Raw genomic sequence first — 22052 nt, forward strand, 5'->3', positions numbered from 1 at the left:
GAGGGGAGGGGAGGGGAGAGAGGAGAGGAGAGGGAAGGAGAGAAGAGGGGAGGGGAGGGGAGGGGAGGAGAGGAGAGGAGAGGAGAGAGAACAGGTCATCCTGGGGACTTAAGGACTCAATATAATTCACACTTGCACTCCAAGACGTCCAGGGCTGAGCCAACAGCTATTTGTGCTTTGCTCATTGACTCTGGGTACAGATCTGAAGGTCTCGAAACGACACTGATAGGTTATGGCTTTAATTTGCTCTTTGGTATGAACAACTAAAGCCTGAGTTTCATACTGGAGCAACCTCTCAGTGTGGACAGAAACAACAGCCAGTCATTGGTGCCATCTGCACAGAGGGAGGGAGCCCCATTTTTCAGCAGAAGTGGATTTCAACAAATCACTTGTCACAGGATTTTCCCTGTCCAATTACATTAGTGCAGAGGAGGCCTGTGACTGGACAGGGAAAAGGGAGGCAGCGCTGAGTTGCAGAGACAGAGAGAGTCTCAGAGGAGCGGGGGAGAATGGAGGCCGATGTCTTGATTTCATGAGATTAGAATAATTGGGATAAAGCTTTTATCATTATCAACTGGCTCTGAAATTATTGTATTGCATCTTGTAAATTTTGATGTTGTTGATCATAAATCTGATTGGTAAATTAAGCTTTAAGAGTCTTGATTCTGCCAGGATACTGGGTATTATGATGTGATGGCTGGCCGCAGGGTGCTTGGTAGCAAGAGATACTTGGGGGACCACCCACCCCCACCCACCCGCCTCCCCTGCCACCGGAGAGATGGCCTGGCAGGAGACTGTGGTCCAGCACGGCCAGAGAGTTGGCAGGGCGGCAGGAGGGCGGGACCTTAGTCCTGCCCTGTGGAGAGTTGGCAGGTTTTTTTTTTTTTTTTTTAATATTTCCCACAATAATCACTATTGGCTCCTCATAAAGTACCACCAGTCCCCACCATAGTCACTCAGAGACCCTGGCTCCATTCTGAGGATTAAGAAGTAACAACAGAAAGGGAATCGCTGAATTTAATCACATCTCTTCCATCACTGTCATCTGCCAGGGACTACTGAAGACTTCATAGGAATCTCTTAATATCTCTATGCTATATAAACTGCCACAGTAACCATTTAAGATGAAGTCGCAAACACTGAACAGTTGACCCGTCCTACAGCATAGACGCAGGTTCTAAGAACTGAAACTCTACTCTCTGGAAGTGTCTGGTTGGAAACTTCAATTTCCAGGCTTCTACCCTCAGCTACCAACTCCTGCTTCCCTGGCTCACCCTTCTAATGCTCTGACCACATTAGACATCAGTCTCAGTGTCCCAGTAGCTTGCCACTGTCCTTTCCTCAGCCCCTCACTCCACTGCTTCCTTCATTAGCCATCACAGTCCCTTACACATCCTCCCCTCAGTAATGTCTACTGAGTGGGGACAGAGCTAACTGCGACCATGTCTTCTTTATGCAGGCACCCAATGAAGGCTCAGACTGCAAAACATCGGGATACTAAGTCATTTTCTATATTAACTACTTCCCTTGTCACCATGGCCAAACACCTAACAGAATCGATTTAAGAAAGGGGAGGGCTAAGAGACATGCGGTTTAAGGTACACACAGTGGCATATCACTCTGCAGCCAATGTGAGGGGATGGCTAGTTTCATCTCAGGTAAACAGGAAGCAAATAGAACTCATGTCTGAAAACTATGAGCTGTAACTCAAAAGGCCCGCCCTACAGCGACCCACCTCCTGCAGCTAGGCCCTACCGCTCAAAGTCCATTCAAAATGAACTTATCAGTAGATGACGCCATCACTGAAGTTAATGGCTTTATGATCTACTAACCTCTTAGTAACATCATCCGATGGCGACCAAGCCCGTAACACATGGGCCTATTGGGAAACAGTTCATGTCTGAACCAGTCAGGGGTATCACTTTCAATTCATTACTGCCCATGGTGCCCAACGGAATCCCACTACGTCATATTCTCTACCTAGACGACCCCTTGGCATTCTCTCCGCCATCCTAAAGCAATCAGAAGAGATCAAACACAGTCTTCTTCCACCTACCCACCTGCCTGCATCTGTGCTGCGCTCTCCTGTTATCTTACAGACATACCCATGATCCACTTCACCCCAGCCAGTCTCGTTACCCAGGACACAGTAGAGTGGATTCCTGTTTTTAACATTCACAGTTCCCTTTCTGCAAAAATCATTCCTGGCCATCCCTCATCATACTGATTTGTTGTTGTTGTTGTTGTTGTCGTTTGCTTTTTGGTTTTTGTTTTATGTTTTGAGGATTAAACCCAGGGCTTTGTGCATGCTGGACAAACATTCTACCGCTGAACTACATACCCACTCCTTTGTTTTGGGAGCTGAGTATCACTGTGTAGCTCAGGTTAGCACTGACCTAATTTCTCTCGCCAAAACCCACGGAGTGTTAAGATTACAGGTGCAACCACCATTCCTAGCCAAAATAAAAGGTTACTTTAAAAAAATTCTCTGAATATCTGCAACATTTTTAATCCTATATACCCTCACTACTTCCCTCCAATGCCTCCTAAATCCCCAATCCATCTCTCTTTCCCACTCCCAACTTCATATATCTCCAATTCCTCTTCTTTTTCCTTCTATTCCTCCTTCTCATCATCACCATCATCACCATCACTATCATCAATAGCCTAGTCCAGTTAGTGTTGCCCACAAATAGATAGTTGTAGCGGAATCCACTAAGGCACGTACAATCAACCAGTGGCCAACTCATACATACATACCCCTCAAGTGACTCTGCCTCCCTCAGCAGAGATCAACTGCCAATAGCCCTTTCACTGAGTAGAGCCTTAGAAGTGCCCCCCAACATCTTTGGTCTCTTGTATCTGCCCATGTCATTTCTATGCCTTAAATAAATAACCAGGTGGGGAGAAAAACACTTTCTCTATATTCTTCTTCTCTCACACCTCTTGAATCCACATTAGCATAGGTTGAGCATTTATTTCCTGACCAAAATACTTCAGACCCAAAATAACTCACATCTGAGACTAGAAGCAGGAGGGGGAATACTGAGAGATTTGTGGGATGAGACCTCCCTAGGTCTAAGCATAAGATTCTTTTATGTGTTCAGACACATCGCCTAAAGGTAATTGTTCATATTTTAAATAACACGGTCTAGGAAACTGTTTATGCGGAAGCATCAGAAAGCGAAGAAGGTGTTGCTATCTCAGCCACTCTCGGCAGCAACATGACTCTCGGTGTCACAGTATTCCTCACTCTGACTTTATATGCTACCAATGAGCAACTGTTTTCATAGACTTAATACTCGTAAGTCCCTGATAGTAAAAGCAGCGGGGAAGCAGACTAGAAAGTAAAGTGTGCCGGTGTTTACTGTAACCAGGTGGCACAGAGCATCCCCAGAATCCGCAGACACAGATTCTGTTCCCATCTACTCAAAACGTCCACCTTCTGGATCTTAGATAGCCCTCCATCTTCCTTCTCCTTCCGCTCTGGCCACACAATCCTTTTGCTGGCTGCTTCCTAGCTTCCCAGCCAGGAAAAGCCACAATGCCTGAGGCTCATGCTTCCTGACCAGAATTCCTCGTCACGAATCTGCCAATATTTCATCTCCACTCAGATACTCCATAGTCGCAGGCCTTAAACGTCAAAAGGCCTCTTCTACCCATCTGCAAATCCTTTTGGCTTCTGTGTTCCAAATGGAAACCAAAGCCAAACATTTCTCCGCACTCTCCCGTAAGTGGCATCCTGGATTCCTTAAACAGTTGATGGGGTGGCCGCCCTGCCACCCCATCGACCCCTGCCTTTCGTAGTTAGGAAGAGAAACCATTCAAACCATGTGTCAGATCAGTTCCCTCCTCAGGGAGGTAGCCTGCGGCAGTTTCCCTTCTGAAAGACATCGAGCCAAAGTCCTGTGGTCATCGGCAGGGCCCTCCCAGAGCAGGACCGACTCCAGTCCCTCCTCTCTGGCTTTAGAAGGAGGAGCCACAGGAAACACCTTACACGAGGGTATCAGTGGAAGCCTGAGGTCTTGGAGATTGTCACCAGGAGAGGTAGGAAGAAAGGAGCCTAATTATACAGAGTCAGAGCTTAGTGATGCCGTTGCCTGTGGTAACACACCAAAAAAAAAAAAAGACCAGGACCTAATAAACTGTCTGATCCAGATAGGACTCCAAGCAGACTGGAGAAAGTGCGTGCCAGTGGCTTCACTTTGCTGTCTACAATAAAATGAAAGGAGAGCGAGATAAGAAGAAGAAGAAAAAAGAAGCTCAAGGATAAAGAAGAGCCAGGAAGGGGAGTTAGTTCAGAAATAAAACTTTCTCATTCCCTGTCTTATCAGAAGGCAGCCAGTGCTACAATTAAGAAATGGCTTCCAGGCAAAGACTGGATCCAGAAGCTGTCAGGAAAACAAGATGTAATTGTAAAATCCTTTATAATAAGTCCTCAAAAGGATTTCATACGAGGCTTCCTAGACCCGTTCAAACTGACAAAGGTTTCCCTGAAGAATCCTGAGGGTGTTGTTCTTCAACAGCCTTCCAAGGGAACAGAACGCGCACGCTGCTATCAGAGCGATCTGTTAGTTCTGCCTTTGTCTAGTAACGTTGGTTAAACATCAGTCAGTAGGAACTCTGCAAGGCTGCTTTCTGCTTGCTTTATAATTAGGCCACCTGAGTGTGGTAGAGCAGACCTGAAATCCCAGCCAGCACCTGGGGAGACAGAGGTAGAAGGAAACAGGTCCATGGCCAGCCTAGACTTCACAAGGACACCGCCTACACTAAAGCCTTCTCCCCCAGCACTGGCGGAGAAGCCAAGACTCTGCGCCTGGAAAAGAGGGACCACAGCCGCAGTCTTCATCAGGCACAGAGCAAATTAGAGCGCTACTCAGCTGTAAATGTGTACTACTCGTTTATGGACTAGAAGGAAAATCCAGAGAACAGACCCGGACAGTCAAGACAGCGGAGCCTGCTACCACAACGAACAACTCCCAGGGCAGAAAGACCAAGAAAGAGCTACATGAGCCTGGCTTGACCTCAAAATCAAAAATGTTGTATTCAACCCTGTAAGTATATACAAATACTGTCTCAGAATTTTAAAAAACAAAATGGAAACAAGATTAGAAACTAAAAACTGCTGGCAAATAACTACCTCCTGTTTATTTCTTTTCTGCTTTTTTGTGGATTTCTTTAGTGCCCTCCTCTTCTTTTCTTCTTTCTTTCCTTCCTTCCTTCCTTCCTTCCTTCCTTCCTTCCTTCTCCCTTCCTTCTCCCTTCCTTCTTCCTCCTTCTCCTTCTTTATTTTCCCCCTCCTCTCTAAATGGGAATGTTCAAGGCATACTTGATGGCTTATATCTGTAATCCCAGGACTTGAGAGGCTCAGACAGGATCATCATGAGTTTGAAGCCAGCCTGGACTATGGAGTAAGACTTTGTCTCTAATAATAATTATTGTTACTACTTAATAAAATAAAATAAACAAATGGGAACTATGGGGGTTTGAATGACAAATATCCCCTGTGAACCTTGAACATCTGAATACCTGGTCCCCATTGGTGGTACTATCTGAGTAACTTGGGAAGTATAACCTGGATGGAGGAAGTGTGTTGCTAGGAGCAGGCTCTGGAAGTTTAAGCCATTTCTAGTTCATTCTCTGCTTCACGCTTGTGGTTCAAGATGTGACCTCTCAATCCACTGCTCCAGCTGCCATGCCCGCTGCCTGCTGCCCACTGCCTGCTACCATGACAGGCCCCTTATCCCTCTGGAACCATGAGCCAAATAAACCCATCTCTCTGTAAGCAGCCGTGTTGCTTTCTCACAGCAACAGAAGAGTAACCAATATGGGGCCTGTAATAATAAGCACAGCATCATACTGCTGAACGAAGGAAAGGAGTCACTTCTCTTTCTTGTTATCCAAATACAGATCCAGATGGAGGCCCTGCACTGCAGGGCATGTCACTCAATGCTATCATATTTCCTTACGTACTCAAGGAGGTAAACCTGAAGGAAAATGCCCAGACTCAAATCTGATGAGACTCTGAACTCCAACCCTGAGTCTTAGATTATAATAAATGAGGATCTGGAGAAGCCATGGGAAATATATTTACATTTAGGAATATTTAAAATATTTACATTTAAGAAAAATACAGTTTTTGACTAGAGAATCGAATCTGTTTAAAAATATCTCTTTAAGAGCTAGAGAGAGGGGCTGGCAAGATGGCTCAGCGGGTAAGAGCACTGACTGCTCTTCCAAAGGTCCTGAGTTCGGATCCCAGCAACTCAGGTGGCTCACAACCACCCATGATGAGATCTGACGCCCTCTTCTGGTGTGTCTGAAGACAGCTACAGTAAATTACGCCAGAGAGAGCAGGTCTCTCTCCCAGCAGCCACACACATGATGGTTCACGGCCATCTGTACAGCTACAGTGTACTCATGCACATAAATAAAATAAAATAAATCTTTTAAAAAAAAAAGAGCTAGAGAGAGCTGGGCAGTGGTGGCGCACGCCTTTAATCCCAGCACTTGGGAGACAGAGGCAGGCGGATTTCTGAGTTCGAGGCCAGCCTGGTCTACAGAGTGAGTTCCAGGACAGCCAGGGCTACACAGAGAAACCCTGTCTCAAAAAACCAAACCAAACCAAACAAAACAAAACAAAACCAAACAGCTAGAGAGATGTCTCAGGGTTAAGAACACTTCCTGGTTTTGAAGAGGACGGGGATCAGTTTCTGGCACCCACATGGTGGCTCACAACCACCTGTAACTCCTACTTCAGGAGATCCAATGACCTTATCTGGTCTCTAAGGGCACCAGGCACATGATGCAAATATATATGTGGAGGCAAAACATTCACACACATAAGATAAAAGTAGGTCTTTTGTTTGTTTGTTTGTTTTGTTTTGTTTGTTTTTCGAGGCAGGGTTTCTCTGTGTAGCCCTGGCTGTCCTTGAACTCAGAAATCCACCTGCCTCTGCCTCCCAAGTGCTGGGATTAAAGGCGTGCGCCACCACTGCTCGGCTAAAAGTAAGTCTTTTTTAAAAACATGCCTTTAAGTTAATCAACACTATCATCAAGGGCTGTACGGTTTCCTCTCATTTTTAAAATGGGGCTTGGCCTTCTCTTCAAATGAACAGAATATGGCAGAAGTCATAAAAGACAACACAACTGTTGTCGCTGTCCCTCCTTCTGTCCCTCCTTCTCTCTGCTCTCCCCAAGGCTGGGCCCTGAAACCCAGGTGTTGCCCTGAAAGGAACACACAACCCTGCAGGAAACCCACTGCCTCTCAAACTGCAGAACCTTACCAAGCATAGGAAGTTAAGATAGGGTTTGCCTCAGCGCTGTCCTAGCACAGGAAAAATGATGCGGTTGCAGATGACCAAGTAACTGACCAGAGGAGTGAGATCAGGCCTGGGGTGGACTGTGAAGTAAGCCTAGCCTTGCGGCCCCTTGTGGCGGATCCCTGCTCAGTACTACATACACCACCTAATTGTGTTTAATGAGAGTACCCGGCCAGACTACATGGTTATTCCAGGAGCACATGGCGGCCTCACTGCTGCTCTCTTGCATTTAGACCCTCTCTGTAACTCTAGCCTCAATCTTAGGGGACTAGACTTGGATGTCTAAAGGACAAGGACGTTTCATATTTAGCCATTTTGTTTTACCCAAAACAAAACTGACTCCCTCTGCCCAAAAAGTAACTTCCCCATCAGGTGTTCTCCATTTCTCCTCAGCTTTCCACTCCCAACAGCTGCCCAATACACAGCCTATACAGAGGCTGCGAGACATACACACACGTGATACACACACCCTCCTGTATCATGGTAACATATCATGATGTATCTTCAGTTGCCTTTTAGGTCTCGGATACAAATTTGTCCCTTCCTAGGCCCAAGGTACAGCTGTTTCCTGCCTATCACCGACCTCCTATTCTTTTTCTCCAACGGTTTTTTTGAGACAGAATTTTCTCTGTGTAGCTTTGACTGTCCTGGAACTCACTCTGTAGACCAGGCTGGCCTTGAACTCACAGAGATCCACTGCCGCTGTCTCCCAGTGCTGGGATTAAAGGCGTGCACCACCACTAACCAATGAACCCTCCAATTCTTATCATTCAATTGTGCATTTGAGCTCCAAGACAACTGCTGAGTGCCCAGCAGACCCCCAAGCACTGTGGAATGTCATTGTCAGAGCACTCACCATCTGCTACCTGAACACCTACTATATCTGTCCTGGAAATAAAGTCCTTGGAACCAGGGACCTCACCCTTGCTCCCCATCACACATCCCTTCTGAGATACAGCAGCTGCCCAGGGAAGATTTGCTGCTTAATTAAACAGAGGAGAGAAACAGCAAACTCAGGCCCAGGCCAGAGGTGGCGCGAGAGTAAAGCTGTAAAGCTGATGGATTTAAGTAAGAAACTTCCTAAATAAATACCTCCTAGAGAATATCCTGAGGCCCGAAAGAAACTCGAGAGGTATCTTTCATGGGGGGTAAAAAATTCCTAAACTGTAAATCATCTTTAACTCATGAGGCAAACTTTACGCTTCACAGTCTTTAAAGGCAGGCAGGTGTGTGTTCATCTCAGCCGTCCAAATGAGCATATGTCCAACCTTAAACGATTCCTCCAGGACTTTTGCCTGGAATAAACTGTATACCTAATAGATGACTCATCATTTACTTCCTGCAAATTAATGACAAAATAGCAACACACACACACATATACACATATATATAGGCAGGTGTAGCAAGTTAGAGGTCAGCCTGGGCTACATAGAAAGACTCCACATCGTAAACAAACAAATAAATAAATAAATAAGAAAAGGCAAGAAAAGAAAGAAGGCAGGCAGGAGGGGTGGCAGGAAGGGAGGGTGGGAGGGAGGGAGGAAGGGTCTAGAATCATTAGAATCATTAACTATTAGGGCTACTGCTTTCACATCTGAATCAAACAAAATCATCAATTAAAGATCTGAAATTCTATCCTTTATAGGTTACACTGATTTAACTAGGGAGACGGCAGTCTAATTTAATAAAATGTTCACTGAAACAAAACCAGCAGTATCGCTTTTGTATAACTAATACGGTGTAAATTAAATTCCTCGGCTGTCTGCTTCACTGGTAGAAGAATGCTTAGCATACTTCCATACCTTGTTTTTTTATTTATACGCACACACATATAGACACATATATGTTTAAGTGTTTGTGCTCTTGCTGAGGTCTCAATGAGTTCTGATAGCTTTCCTCTCAGCCTTTATCACTTTCGACTGGTTGCTTTACTCTAGTTTGGGTTTGTTTGTTTTTTTTTTTTTCAAATTGAGAACACTGAGTGCCATTAATAAAGAATGATCTTTCAAGAATTCAGCCCCTCCTTCTCTGTAAACCTGTATATTTTACTGTATGTGACCTGAAGAAGACACGCGGGAGCCTATTCTGATGAACAGGCTGAGAAGGGAGAACAACCAGACAAAGCAGGAGCCGACTCTAGGGCAATGGAAGCCTTTCACACACATTGACAACATCCTGTTCAAACCAACACGGACAAGGAAGAAACTCCGTCAATCAAAGCCGCTCTGCTTCTCCCAGGAGCTACAATGAAGAAAGCACGAAGCCCACTTGGCAGCGCCACCACAGCGATTCCCAGGGTTTTTTCACACACGTCAGCTCCTGAACTCCCATGATGTACTAAGACTTCTCAGGAGAGAGCAGACGCTCTCCAAACAGGGAGCATTTCAGAAAAACACCATCTGTCCTGATTTTATTTTATTTATTTATTTATTTTGTTTTTGTTTTTGTTTTTGTTTTTTCGAGACAGGGTTTCTCTGTGCAGTCCTGACTGTCCTGGAGCTCACTTTGTAGACCAGGCTGGCCTCGAACTCAGAAATCCGCCTGCCTCTGCCTCCCAAGTGCTGGGACTAAAGGCGTGCGCCACCACCGCCCAGCTCTGTCCTGATTTTATTAAACATAGTTTACGCACTGCAGAGAAACTCAAGTTTTACTCCAAGCATCATTATATGTATTAACAAAAATGAAGTTCCAAAGCCATCCATCCCACCACAGACAACTGTCCCACCCAAGTCCTGCCATGCCACCCTTCTCCTTTCACACGTTACACTGCCTGCTTGTTGCGTACAAGAACGGCTCAGCAGCACCTAGTAGCTTCCAGAGCATCAGAAACATCATGTGTGTGGTATGCCTTGTCATCCCATAAATTTCTAAGCTAACTGCACAACCTCTCGGTAAAGTCATTTTTGAAGGGCAAAATGTCCTTTAAGTGAAAGAAGCAAGGTGAAGGAGATCTCCAAGAATGACAGACAGCACAGAGACATGGAGAGGAATGTAGACGAGTACTCATCTCAAAGCTCTTCCCTCTGCCTGGCCTGCACACAGGAGCCAGAAGAGATCCTTCCTTCTAAACCAGCTCAGATGGCATATCCAGCAATAACAGGTGGTGATAACCAATCTTAGGATGTTTATAAACAGGGGACTAGCAATGTGTGAGATGAAAAGAACTAAGTCGTTCCTAGACAGTGGAGGAATAGTTCAAGGAAAAAAAGACAGAGACGTGGGTGCTAAGACAGGGTGATAGGGCTTAACCCAGGGAAAATGGAAGAGAGGAGTTCAGGCAGGGAGGCAGCACATGAGCACTGAGAAGACAATGCTAGTACATGTAAGGGGCTGCAGACAGAGGAACATGCAGTCATGCACCTGCAACTTGGGCCCGGGGGACTGGCATACTCACACTGCAAGCCAAGGGATGCAAGAGTAACCAAGGGTTATACATCTCGAAGGACTTGTAAACCATCACTTAGAGCTGAGGAATCCTATTAAGGAATTTTAAGCCACAGGGAGACACCAGGAAAGTTTACTTTCTAAGAGAAAACCACAACCAAGTTTGGGAAAAGGTAAAGATTAAAAACAAGAAGTCCAGTCAAAATGTCTACAAGAATTCAAACTACTCAATGTATGTGTACACATAGTATGTGTGGACACACACAAGTCACTGAACCCGTGTAGAGGTCAGAAGTCAATGGTACAGAGTTGATTCTCTCCATTCACCTTTGTATGGGTCCCAGGGGTTGAACTTGTGTTACCAAGCTTGTGCGGCAAGCACCTCCACCCACTGAACCATCCCGCCAGCCATCTAACCACATGTAACCTACAGGGGAGAGATGGCTGAGAGGCTAACAGACTGTGAGTACTGCTTACACCAACGGTCCCAGCTTAATTTTTAAAGATAGTCCGTTTTCCTCTCAGGAGCATCCTAGTTTAGATGGTAGTACTATGAAATTAATTATGGACAGTTCTAATTGCCTAATTAGTTTCTAATATGTATAACATCTGATTCACAACATGGCCCATAAAAGCACAGCACATCACAATGGACTATCTTTCCTGGGAACTCGAAATATTCTGACAGACGTCTTTTATTGGGGAATAAAATCCCAGACCTTCCCAAACCAATGGAAGTCAACTCAGTGATGACCTGCAGGATGCTGTCTCACTTGCAAACCGCCCAGGCTGGAAGATGCCATGATGATAATACAGGAGAAACACTCTGCTGGAACCTGATTTTCAGGTGACTTAGAGATGACCATCCTGAGCAGAGCAATAAATAGGATTCTGAGATCCAAAGGCTGATTTATTGTTGCTGCAAAACATAGCCTACTGTGTTATTTAAACAATTGAATACTATCAAAACCTTTGCTCACTGACTTAAAAGAAAAGAAATTAATTATGTTATTAGAAAATAAAGACTACCAGGACTTGGTGGCATGCTAGCTATGAAGGAAGTAAAGAAAGGTGATGGGGGAGCCCAATGGTATGCAAGATTCTGTCTTTACCTCTAGGATGCACATATGAGGACTTGTCGGGACTGGAGAGATGGCGGAACAGTTAAGAGCACACACCACTCTTGAAGAGGACCTGAGTTCAGTTTGTAGCGCACATGTGGGCATCTCAGAGTCATACATAGCATCCATGGGCACCAATACTCATGCGCACATGCCTACATATAGATATGGACAGACCCATAATTACAAAAAAATCTTTTAATAATATTATAGCACTTTAATTAATTATATGATAATTATACTTGGGTTACACAATTAGGGCTTTTAAATTCTCAAGGAAATAGCTTGAATTTTTCAATTTCCCTATATACAATATTTTAGGGATACTTTTATTTGATAAAAAATGTAAGTAGTCCCAGCATGGTAGCACATAACTGTAGTCTCAGAACTCAGGAGACAGAGACAGGAGGATCAGGTATTTAAAGTCAGCCTCAGGTATAGTAAATCAGAGGCTAGCCTGACCTATCTCAATAAATAAAACTATAGATACAGAGAAGAAACAATTTTTGGAGAAAGTGAAAGAGAAATACAAATTTAAGGACATAAGTAATAGAGGGAAAAAAAAGGAGACAATAAAGTACAATTATTAAATTTAAATTCAATGATTCCCTTAAGAGTGATGTGACAGATTTTACAATGCCAATATTTATGGTAAACCAAAATTTGCATCTACCAAAGTTATGATGAAATATCCTCAACTTAAAATCATATGCAAAGGCCAGGTAGTGGTGGTACATGCTTTTAATCCCAGCACTTGGGAGGCAGAGTCAGGTGGATTTCTAAGTTCGAGGCCAGCCTGGTCTATAGAGTGAGTTCCAGGACAGCCAGGACACAGAGAAACCTTGTCTCAAAAAAAAAAAAAAAAATCATATGCAAAGTAAGTATTTTTTTAAAGTAGTTGGAAAAAAATCATTACTCTCAGAACCATGAAAGAGCAGAGGAAGACAGAGAGGGTTTAGTTCCGAAGATACCTTTTGCGGTACCTAAAGGCCACCAAGCCGAGGCGAAGGCTGTCACGTGAGCTCCATGCAGTTTAGCCACCAGCCTTGCCACTTAGAGAGGTTCTGCCTGCTCGCTGCCATCCCGTGGAGCTGGCACTATCACTGTGTAACTGGGGAACATGAAGCAGAAGCTAGGGAGACTCACCCAGGGCCACACAGGTCTCCTGGGGAGCAGAATGCAGCTTAAAACCAGACAGCCTCAACCTTGAATGTAATGTCTTTGCCTCTGACAATCTCTCTCAAGATACCTGGGCTGGAGACACTAATCAGGGGTAGACATGATCACTCTTTAGTCAATCATTTATCTATGGAACAGATGGCACTACCCAGGAAGAACACATAGTTATCCTCAGGAACACGAGAGCTTTGGCATTACAGAGCCTCATGAGAATGCCCCTGTCATTCCCAAAAAGGGAAACAATTCTTCCTATGATCTTCTTTCCCAGGCTCCATTCACCTGTAGTCCTCACTCTCCCTGGGCTGCTACACTGCTCATATGCCACTCGCTACAAAGTCAAAGGATCACTGAATAGATTTTCCTGCTTCCCCGTTGCCCTCTGTACCCCTACCAGGTACCTAAAGATGCCACAGACAGGCATGTCCATGGGTAAGAAGTGTGACAATCTTTCCTTCTTTGCAACATTACGAGGCATTATAGGTATTTTCTAAACTATACAGCAGGTGGAATCTCACACCTACTGTCCGCTCATGCTCAATGGAGAAGGTTACCTTCAACACCAGAACATCGGGGGGGGGGGGGGGGGGGGGGGGGGGGAGCACTGTATGCATGAACCTCTGCAGAGTTAGGACACGGGAAATCAAGGATAAAACCCTGATGAATGGCAGTATTTGGTGCTAAGGATAGAGGTCAGTGGTAAGTGCTGGCCTATTACGTATGAGGCCCACATGTAAAAACACAGAATGAAAAATAAACAAACAAAAGGCCAAACTCAGTGTCTCATGGCATAGGCAGAGGAAGAGTGAAGATAAAGAATAATCAGGAAAGAAAAGTCTGAAAACCGAAAACCAAGAAGTCCGGGCTGTCGTTATCACAAAGTAAGATTTCAAGAAAGAATAAACCACAGTGGTCAATGCAGCAGAAAGGCGGGGTTCTTGGTAAGGGCAAAGAATGCCTCTGGCAGCCTCTGTACAAAAGATGTAAAAAAAAAAAAAAAAAAAAGATGAACTATGCGAAGATATACAAAGATAAGGAACCCATGAGACCACAGCAGTTGTTTCTAAATCAGAGACACTTGGACACAGCCTACATGGGCTGGGAAAGAAAGAGTAAAGAGAGGTCGGAGCTACCACAGAGAGGAGAGGCGATGCCATTCAGGACAGAAGAGCCTTGGGACTCTTCCCCTGTGACAGGAGCGGGGCAATGGTGTCTGCGACTGGAGTGATCCAGGAACAGCCAAGGACGGGTTCACGGAAGGAAGAGGACACCTGAGTGTCACTGTTACGCATGTGCAGGATCTTTCCCCTTCTGTGACGTCCTGAAGTCAGAGGATGGCAGGTCTAGAAGTATGAGTCTCAGAGACCGTTCCAATTCTGTCTTCTGAGAAAAGCTCCAAGAATCTATGGCTTCTGCCTCTGAAAGAGTAATCAGGGGAACCTCATCTCTAACACTGAGAGACAGCATGGTTATAACACTACGGCAGGGCCGAGGAGTGGCTGGGACATCACGTTTACCCTTACTATTGATCCAATGTCATCACACAATATCTCCAGACTTTCCCAGGGACATGTAAGAATCTAGAATTTTTATTTCCTCTCTTCTTTCCTTCAAACCGTACCCTTCCTACCCGTACCCTTCCTCCTACTTTTTAAAAGACAATGAACACCGCTTCCCCTCACCCCCTTTTGCACAAGAGTGGCCATTTACACGCCTCATGCCTCCTAGTCTACGGAGGTCCCTCGTGAAAACTTGCTTTGGTCCCGTGACACTCATCAGAAGTTGAGAGCAGAGGCGTTTTGCTTTCACTAGAGAACAGGTTCCTACTATGGTTTGAACACAGACATTTATCACCCAAGTGCTCACGTGCTGAAAGCTTGCTCCTTGGTTTGGCAGTATGTGGAACTTTTAATACAGTATAGAACCTTTAATAGTGGTGACTAGTTAGATCCCTGAAGGAGCTGTCCCCCAGGAGGAAGCGATGTAGTTCTCCTGGGACAGCAGTTAGCTCCTTGGAGAAAGCTGTTATGAATGAGCAATCACCGTGTCTTGTTATCTGTCCCACTTCTCTCACCAAATGTCTCCTCTTCTCACAGATACATCCCTGCTATTGGTATGCTGTCTTCCAGGAGGTCCTCACCAGAAGGACAAATGTCCACACCATACTTTCTGCACTCTAGGCTAGATATATCTCTTTTCTTACAGATAAGCACACTGTAGCTTCAGATCTCATTACAGATGGTTGTGAGCCACCTTGTGGTTGCTGGGATTTGAACTCAGGACCTTTAGAAGAGCAGTCTGTGCTCTTACCCGCTGAGCCATCTCTCCAGCCCTATCTCTTTTCTTTACTCATTACCCAGCTTTGGGTGTTTCGTTATAGTAAAACGAAACGGAATAATTCGGGTATTAATAATTAAATAAGCAACTTCAGCATTTTTTTCCAGCTTCTCAGGTAGATCCCTATAACTTCAGCATTTTTAAGGAAGAAATATGGGATTCAAAGATATCTGTGACGCACAGCAGCAGCTATCTGTTCTGCCTCATCATACTCCACTTATAACTGTCTCTGAAACCCTCAGAGGTGGCCTGGTTCCTTCCATCCTCTGATTATTTCCAAATTCTTTTTTTTTTTTTGGTTTTTCGAGACAGGGTTTCTCTGTGTAGCCCTGGCTATCCTGGAACTCACTCTGTAGATCAGCCTGGCCTCGAACTCAAAAATCCACCTGCCTCTGCCTCCCAAGTGCTAGGATTAAAGGCGTGAGCCACCACTGCCCAGCTATTTCCAAATTCTTTTTTTTTGTATGATTTTTTTTTAAGTTTTATTACAATATGATGAGAAAAGTTACATGATTTCAATTTATCTGAATTTGTTAACATTTAAAAACATATTTTAAGTAAACAGAATTAAATCACATTCTTGTTTTCCTTTTGTACCCCAACTCCTCCCAGAGACCCCCTTCAATACCTACAATATCTTTTTTGTAATATTCTTTAAAATTTATAAAATATTATAACAATAAAAATGAGTATTATAAAAGTTGTTTGATATAAAACAACAATCAATTTAACAACAGTCTTATGTAGATGCTTATCTATGGCAATACTGAAAATACAAACATTTCTCTCAATATAAATTTTAAACAACTACTAACGTATCAACTGTATATTTCAAAATAATACATCACTACTAATATTTTCTTAAATGAACATAAATATATAAAGTGTTTTTGTTTGTTTGTTTTATATTTAGTAGAGCTTAAGATCTTGGTTCTTACTGTGGCAACTTGATAGAAGAGTTACAAACGTCAAGCAGAGCATTCAGTCTCAGGCTTTGTTGTTCTCTTACAAACCCCCTCCCAATTTAATTGTCTACATTACTTTTGGGTATATAAATACTTTTAAAATATGTAAGCTGTTCTGAAAACCATACTATACTGTAAAAATATGAAATAAACAATACTACTAATAGAGAGGCTGAGATAGGAGAAGCAAGACCTCAAGACCATTATGTTGTATACAGCAAGACACTGTCATGAACAAACAAGCTGAAAGTGTATATGGATTGTATAATATTGGACCTATTACTCCAATCACCAAATTAGAGAGACCATTGGATGACAATCAACAGATTTCTAACTCCTCATATTTTTGGATTTCAATCAACTAGGATATGTTGGTAATATTAATTTTCATGTTAAGATATTAAGAAAAAGTAATTGTTACTTCCTGTTGTTTTTGTTGTAAGAGGTGGAATTAGGCTTGTGTGGATTTGTTGAAAGATTACTTTCTTGCTTCTTCTAGGATGTAGTTTTGTTCCTTATGTTGGTGTTTTCCATCTATTATCCTTTGTAGGGCTGGATTTGTAGAAAGGTATTGTGTAAATTTTGTTTTGTCATGGAATATCTTGTTTTCTCCATCTATGGTAATTGAAAGTTTTGCTGGGTATGGTAGCCTGGGCTGGCATTTGTGTTCTTATAGGATCTGTATGACATCTGCCCGGGATCTTCTAGTTTTCATTGTCTCTGGTGAGAAGTCTGGTGTAATTCTGATAGGCCTGCCTTTATATGTTACTTGACTTTTTCCCTTACTGCTTTTAAAATTATTTCTTTGTTTAGTGTATTTGGTGTTTTTATTATTATGTGACGGGAGGAATTTCTTTACTGGTTCAGTCTATTTGAAGTTCAGTAGGCTTCTTGTATGTTCATGGGCAACTCTTTCTTTAGGTTAAGGAAGTTTTCTTCTATAATTTTGTTGAAGATATTTACTGGCCCATTACCTCGGGAGTCTTCGCTCTCTTCTATACCTATTATCCTTAGGTATCCTTAGGCTCTTCTCATTGTGTCCTGGATTTCCTGGATGTTTTGGGTTAGGAGCTTTTTGCTTTTTTGCATTTTCTTTGACTGTTGTATCAATGTTTTCTATGGTACCTTCAGCCCCTGAGATTCTCTCTTCTATCACTTGTATTCTGTTGGTGATGCTTGCATCTATGACTCCTGATCACTTTCCTAGGTTTTCTATCTGCAGGGTTGTCTCTTTTTTCTGATTTCTTTATTGTTTCTATTTCCATTTTTAGATTCTAGATGGTTTTGCTCATTTCCTTCACCTGTTTGATTGTGTTTTCCTGTAGTTCTTTAAGGGATTTTCATGTTTCCTCTTAAAGGGCTTCTAGCTGTTTACCTGTGTTCTCCTGTATTTCTTTGAGGGTGTTATTTCTTTCTTTCTTCTTTTTTTTTATATATATATATATTTATTTTTCGAGACAGGGTTTCTCTGTGTAGTCCTGACTGTCCTGGAGCTCACTTTGTAGGCCAGGCTGGCCTCGAACTCAAAAATCCGCCTGCCTCTGCCTCCCAAGTGCTGGGATTAAAGGCGTGCACCACCACTGCCCGGCTTATTTATGTCTTTCTTAAAGTCCTGTATCATCACCATGAGAGGTGATTTTAGATCTGAATCTTGCTTTTCCAGTGTAATGTTGTGTCCAGGACTTGCTATGGTGGGAGTATTGGGTTCTGATGATGCCAAGGAACCTTGGTTTGTGTTGTTTATTTTCTTATGCTTGTCCCCCCACCCCAACCTGGTTACTTCTAGTGCTACCTGCCCTAGCTAAATCTGACTGGAGCCTGTCCTTCCTGTGATCCTAGTTGTGTCAGAACTCCTCAGAGTCAAGCTGTCTCTATAATCCTGGGATCCTGGGATCCTGGGCCCTTTAGAGCACCAGGGAGTGCAGCAGCTTCCTCTGGGTGTTGTGGGAGCTTGTGCCCAAGGTCTTCTCAGGGCACTTACCTGCCCAGACAGACCGGAAGGAACCTGAGCCACTGGGCTGGCGGAGTTCCTATGTGCCTGGTCCCGCTGGTCCCTATTGCGCCCGTACTGGTCCAAATTCTTGATGTTTAAAATTAAGAGGACGGTGCTATAGTTCTAACACTGGCTGCCAACAGCTCTCCCATCTCTCTCTCTCTCTCTCTCTCTCTCTCTCTCTCTCTGCAAGGAACCCAAGTGGTTCTGAAGCTGCAAGGCTGCTCACACATCAGGAACATACATGTAGCTCACACATCAGGGACATACATGTAGCTCACACATCAGGGACACACATGCTGCTCATACATCAGGGACACACATACTGCTCACACATCAGGGACACACATGCTGCTCACACATCAGGGACACACATGCTGCTCACACATCAGAGACACACATGCAGCTGCTACAATCATAAGGGAGCCCTGCTCACACGCCACCGAGGGTACAAGGTATCACTGCCCAGGGAGCTTAGCAGCGTGGCGGGCTTCTGCCTGATGTGAGAACCCACACTATAAAGTCTTACATTTCTCCTGAACAAGCAAGAATGAAATTCCCCTCCACAAATCCACTAGGATTGGTTTCATGCGGCTGCAACAAATTGCCAAAGGCGTGGTGGCTTAAAACAATAGGAATGCATTATCGTGTAATTCTGGAGGCTTTAGGCTCAAAACGAATCTTACTAGGATGAAATAAAAACGCAGGCAGGATGCGTTCCTCCCAGAGGCTCTCTGGGGGAGCGGCCGTTTCCTTGCCTTCTCTCCAGCTTTAAGAGGCCACCTGAGTTCCCTGACAAAAGGACCTCTTCCAGCAATGCACCACTCCAACCTGTTTCCATCATTACGTTTCTCTGACTTCCCAGCTTTCCTCTTTCCCAGATGAGGACACCTGTAACTGAATCATCTTCCGACAGATAAGTCCGGTGTAATTTTAGCCCAGCAGTCAATTTTTCCAGGCAAGGTCTGACATCAATCAGGAAACTATATTTGTCTCTACTAGGAAAATATTACTAATGAAATACGAATGCAATTTGAAGTACCTTACAAAGCCTTGAGTTTACTCATTCTGTACGTATTTACAGTTCTACAATAGTGACCCATGGTCTACATGGGATAGAAGAGCTCAGTGGATCTATGAATATGTCTGTACCCTGTCAAAATGAACAGCAAGACCTATTTGCTTTGAAGAATATACTTCTCTCTGTGCAGATCTACCAAAATTCCCAATGTTTACATCTATTTTGTGGAATCCTTCTGTGAAACAGAATGGATTATAAAACTAGCTAAAAGAAAAAAAATCATGTTTTACTACTAGCAGCATCCCACTTTCCTGTCTCTTCTCACGCTAAGGAATTCCTACGGCCGTATTCTATACTGAGTTCATCCCCAAATGGTCATGGGAAGCCAGCTGACCTAAAGGAAGAAGAACACTTTATCTCACTTCATCTTACTCAGCTGCACAGGACAGAAATAAATGGCCAGTGTAATTAGGGTTTTACCGCTATGAACAGACACCATGACCAAGGCATCTCTTATAAGGACAACATTTAGTTGGGGCTGGCTTACAGGTTCAGTCCATTAACATCAAGGTGGGAGCATGGCGGCGTCCAGACAGGCATGGTGCTGGAGTAGGAACTGAGAGTTCTGGCATCTTGATCAGAAGGCAGCCAAGAGAAGACTGACTTCCACACTGGGCGGAGCTTCAAAGCCCACCCTCACAGGGTCATGCTTCCTCCAACAAGGCCACACCTCCTAGGGGGTACCACTCCCTATGGGCCAAGCATATTCAAACCACCACAGCCAGTCTGGGCATGTCTAAGATAAGCCTCTGAGCATTTTTGCATAACGTATCTATGTAAGGTTAAAATCTTTCTCAGACTAAATCATTTAGTATCCTTCATTCTTCAAAGTCTGTCACCTCTAAAGTTGGCCATGTGGCAAGCTTCATAGCAGACAGGATCATCTCCTGAGCTAATGGTTGGTCACTGGCAAAGGTAAACTGTCCCTACTCCACCACACTGAGGAATGAAAACCTATACTCATTTCCTTTTGTAACAGCCAAGGCATCCTCAAAGCTGGGGAAAGGCAGGAGAGATACAACACATACACACACACACACACACACACACACACACACATTCTCCTTACTCAGTGTGTTTCTTAAAAGGCAATCACATTTGTCCCTTCCAGAGACTCTTTCCTCCCCACACCATGAGTCAGAGACCAGCACACAAGGAAAGCCCTCGCTACAAACTGGTGTCAACAATGGAAGCTGCATAAGCCATCTGCAAAAGGAATTCTGTGCCAAGAAGTGGAGAAGCCAGTGGCTCTACAGGCTTCTTCTAAAGTACAAAGAAATTAACACGGGAAACTATCATGGGAGAGTAAAGTTCCCAACGTCATTTTCAGTTCCAGAGATCTAAACTCCTAGAATCACACCCAGAAAGGAAGGAGGGAGAGAGAGAGAGAGAGAGAGAGAGAGAGAGAGAGAGAGAGAGAGAACATCAGACAATTTCACGTGAACTTGTTGTACTCACTGTCTGATGGCTTCTGTCACAGTACCGCAGCCCAAAATAATCTATTTCCACGAGGTTTATGTGACGGAAAACGTGGTCAAGGACAACGGAGCCTTTTGTTGACTTCTGCAAAACAATCCACAGATCGATTCTCAAAAAGGTGTCAAGCCTTCCTCCACAGGACACAATCAAATTCTCGTCTCTTATGAGCTGCCCTCTGAGGGGAACAACCTTGTTAGACCACACTGCTCTCTCTGCGCTTTCCCTTAGTTACAAAGACAGATGTGCTAAAAGAACCGCATATTAAAGAATCAGCCTTTGAAAATCCACCTTAAACTTTAGGAGCATTAAATCAATACAAACCCCTTCTTCTACGGGATTACAAGTTATCTCCAGAATGAAGTGCTTCTTTATGTTTTAATTTTATATGTATAGGTGTTTTGTCTGCATGTTCGTCTGGGTTCCATGTGCGTGCCTAGTGGCAAAAGAAACCAGTGAGAAGGCATCAGATCTCCTGTAACTGGAATTATAGACAGTTGTGAGCCACTCGCCACGTGAATGCTGGGAATTGAACTGGGATGCTCTGGAAGACCCACTGAGCCATCTTTCTAGCCCTCAAATGATTCTTTAAATAAAGGTAGCCCTCTATGTAAAGAACATCCAAAAAGTTCATTAAGCATTATGGAAGCTTAAAATTCCCATCATTCCTTCAATTGGAAAGTGACTTCTGACATGGTGGCAGGCACACACTGAAGAAACCCAGAAAAATGCCAGCTGTCACGTGGTGGCAGGATCACATGAAAGGACACACGGAGGCACAACAGCTGCCATGCGATGGTGGACCAGCTGAAGACTCCCAGAGACAGGCAGGTAGGTGTGTGTTCAAAAGACACCAGAGACACCAATGAGAAGCAAGTAAGTGGTGGAGAGATGGGGGAGGAAGAAGGAAACAGTGTTGCGCTCTGAAGAGAGGCAGAAGTGGAGACACAAGGTGGTAAGGATCAGCCTGATGCGAGTAGCCTGTGCTGCCACCTGAGGTGGCCATGGTAAGGTCCCAACCCATGCTGCTGCTGAGGGTCACATTTGGGTGTGTAGCCGTGCAGTATCAGGAGTCTGTGTCAATGTCTGTGGCCCATGCTACCACAAAGGCCACGCAGATGTCCCTGGTCTGGGCTGTCTCCTAGAGCGAGCCATCTGCAGTGTCTGAAGGCTATGCAGAATTGGCCTTAAATCTCC

General features: G+C 44.2%; 1 protein-coding gene across 3 annotated transcripts in view; it reads right to left on the reverse strand.

Annotated features, from left to right (window-relative positions):
- Epb41l4a (erythrocyte membrane protein band 4.1 like 4A) overlaps positions 1 to 22052 on the reverse strand; it is a 208049-nt gene that overhangs the window by 105635 nt on the left and 80362 nt on the right. For all 3 annotated transcript variants that reach the window (XM_031365273.1, XM_031365271.1, XM_031365272.1), the window contains exon 3: positions 20838 to 20942. In XM_031365273.1, coding sequence (XP_031221133.1) covers positions 20838 to 20942 — 105 coding nt within the window. The remainder of the gene's footprint in view (positions 1 to 20837; positions 20943 to 22052) is intronic.

This window comes from Mastomys coucha, unplaced genomic scaffold, assembly GCF_008632895.1.
Source record: "Mastomys coucha isolate ucsf_1 unplaced genomic scaffold, UCSF_Mcou_1 pScaffold13, whole genome shotgun sequence".
Taxonomy (NCBI): Eukaryota; Metazoa; Chordata; class Mammalia; order Rodentia; family Muridae; genus Mastomys; species Mastomys coucha.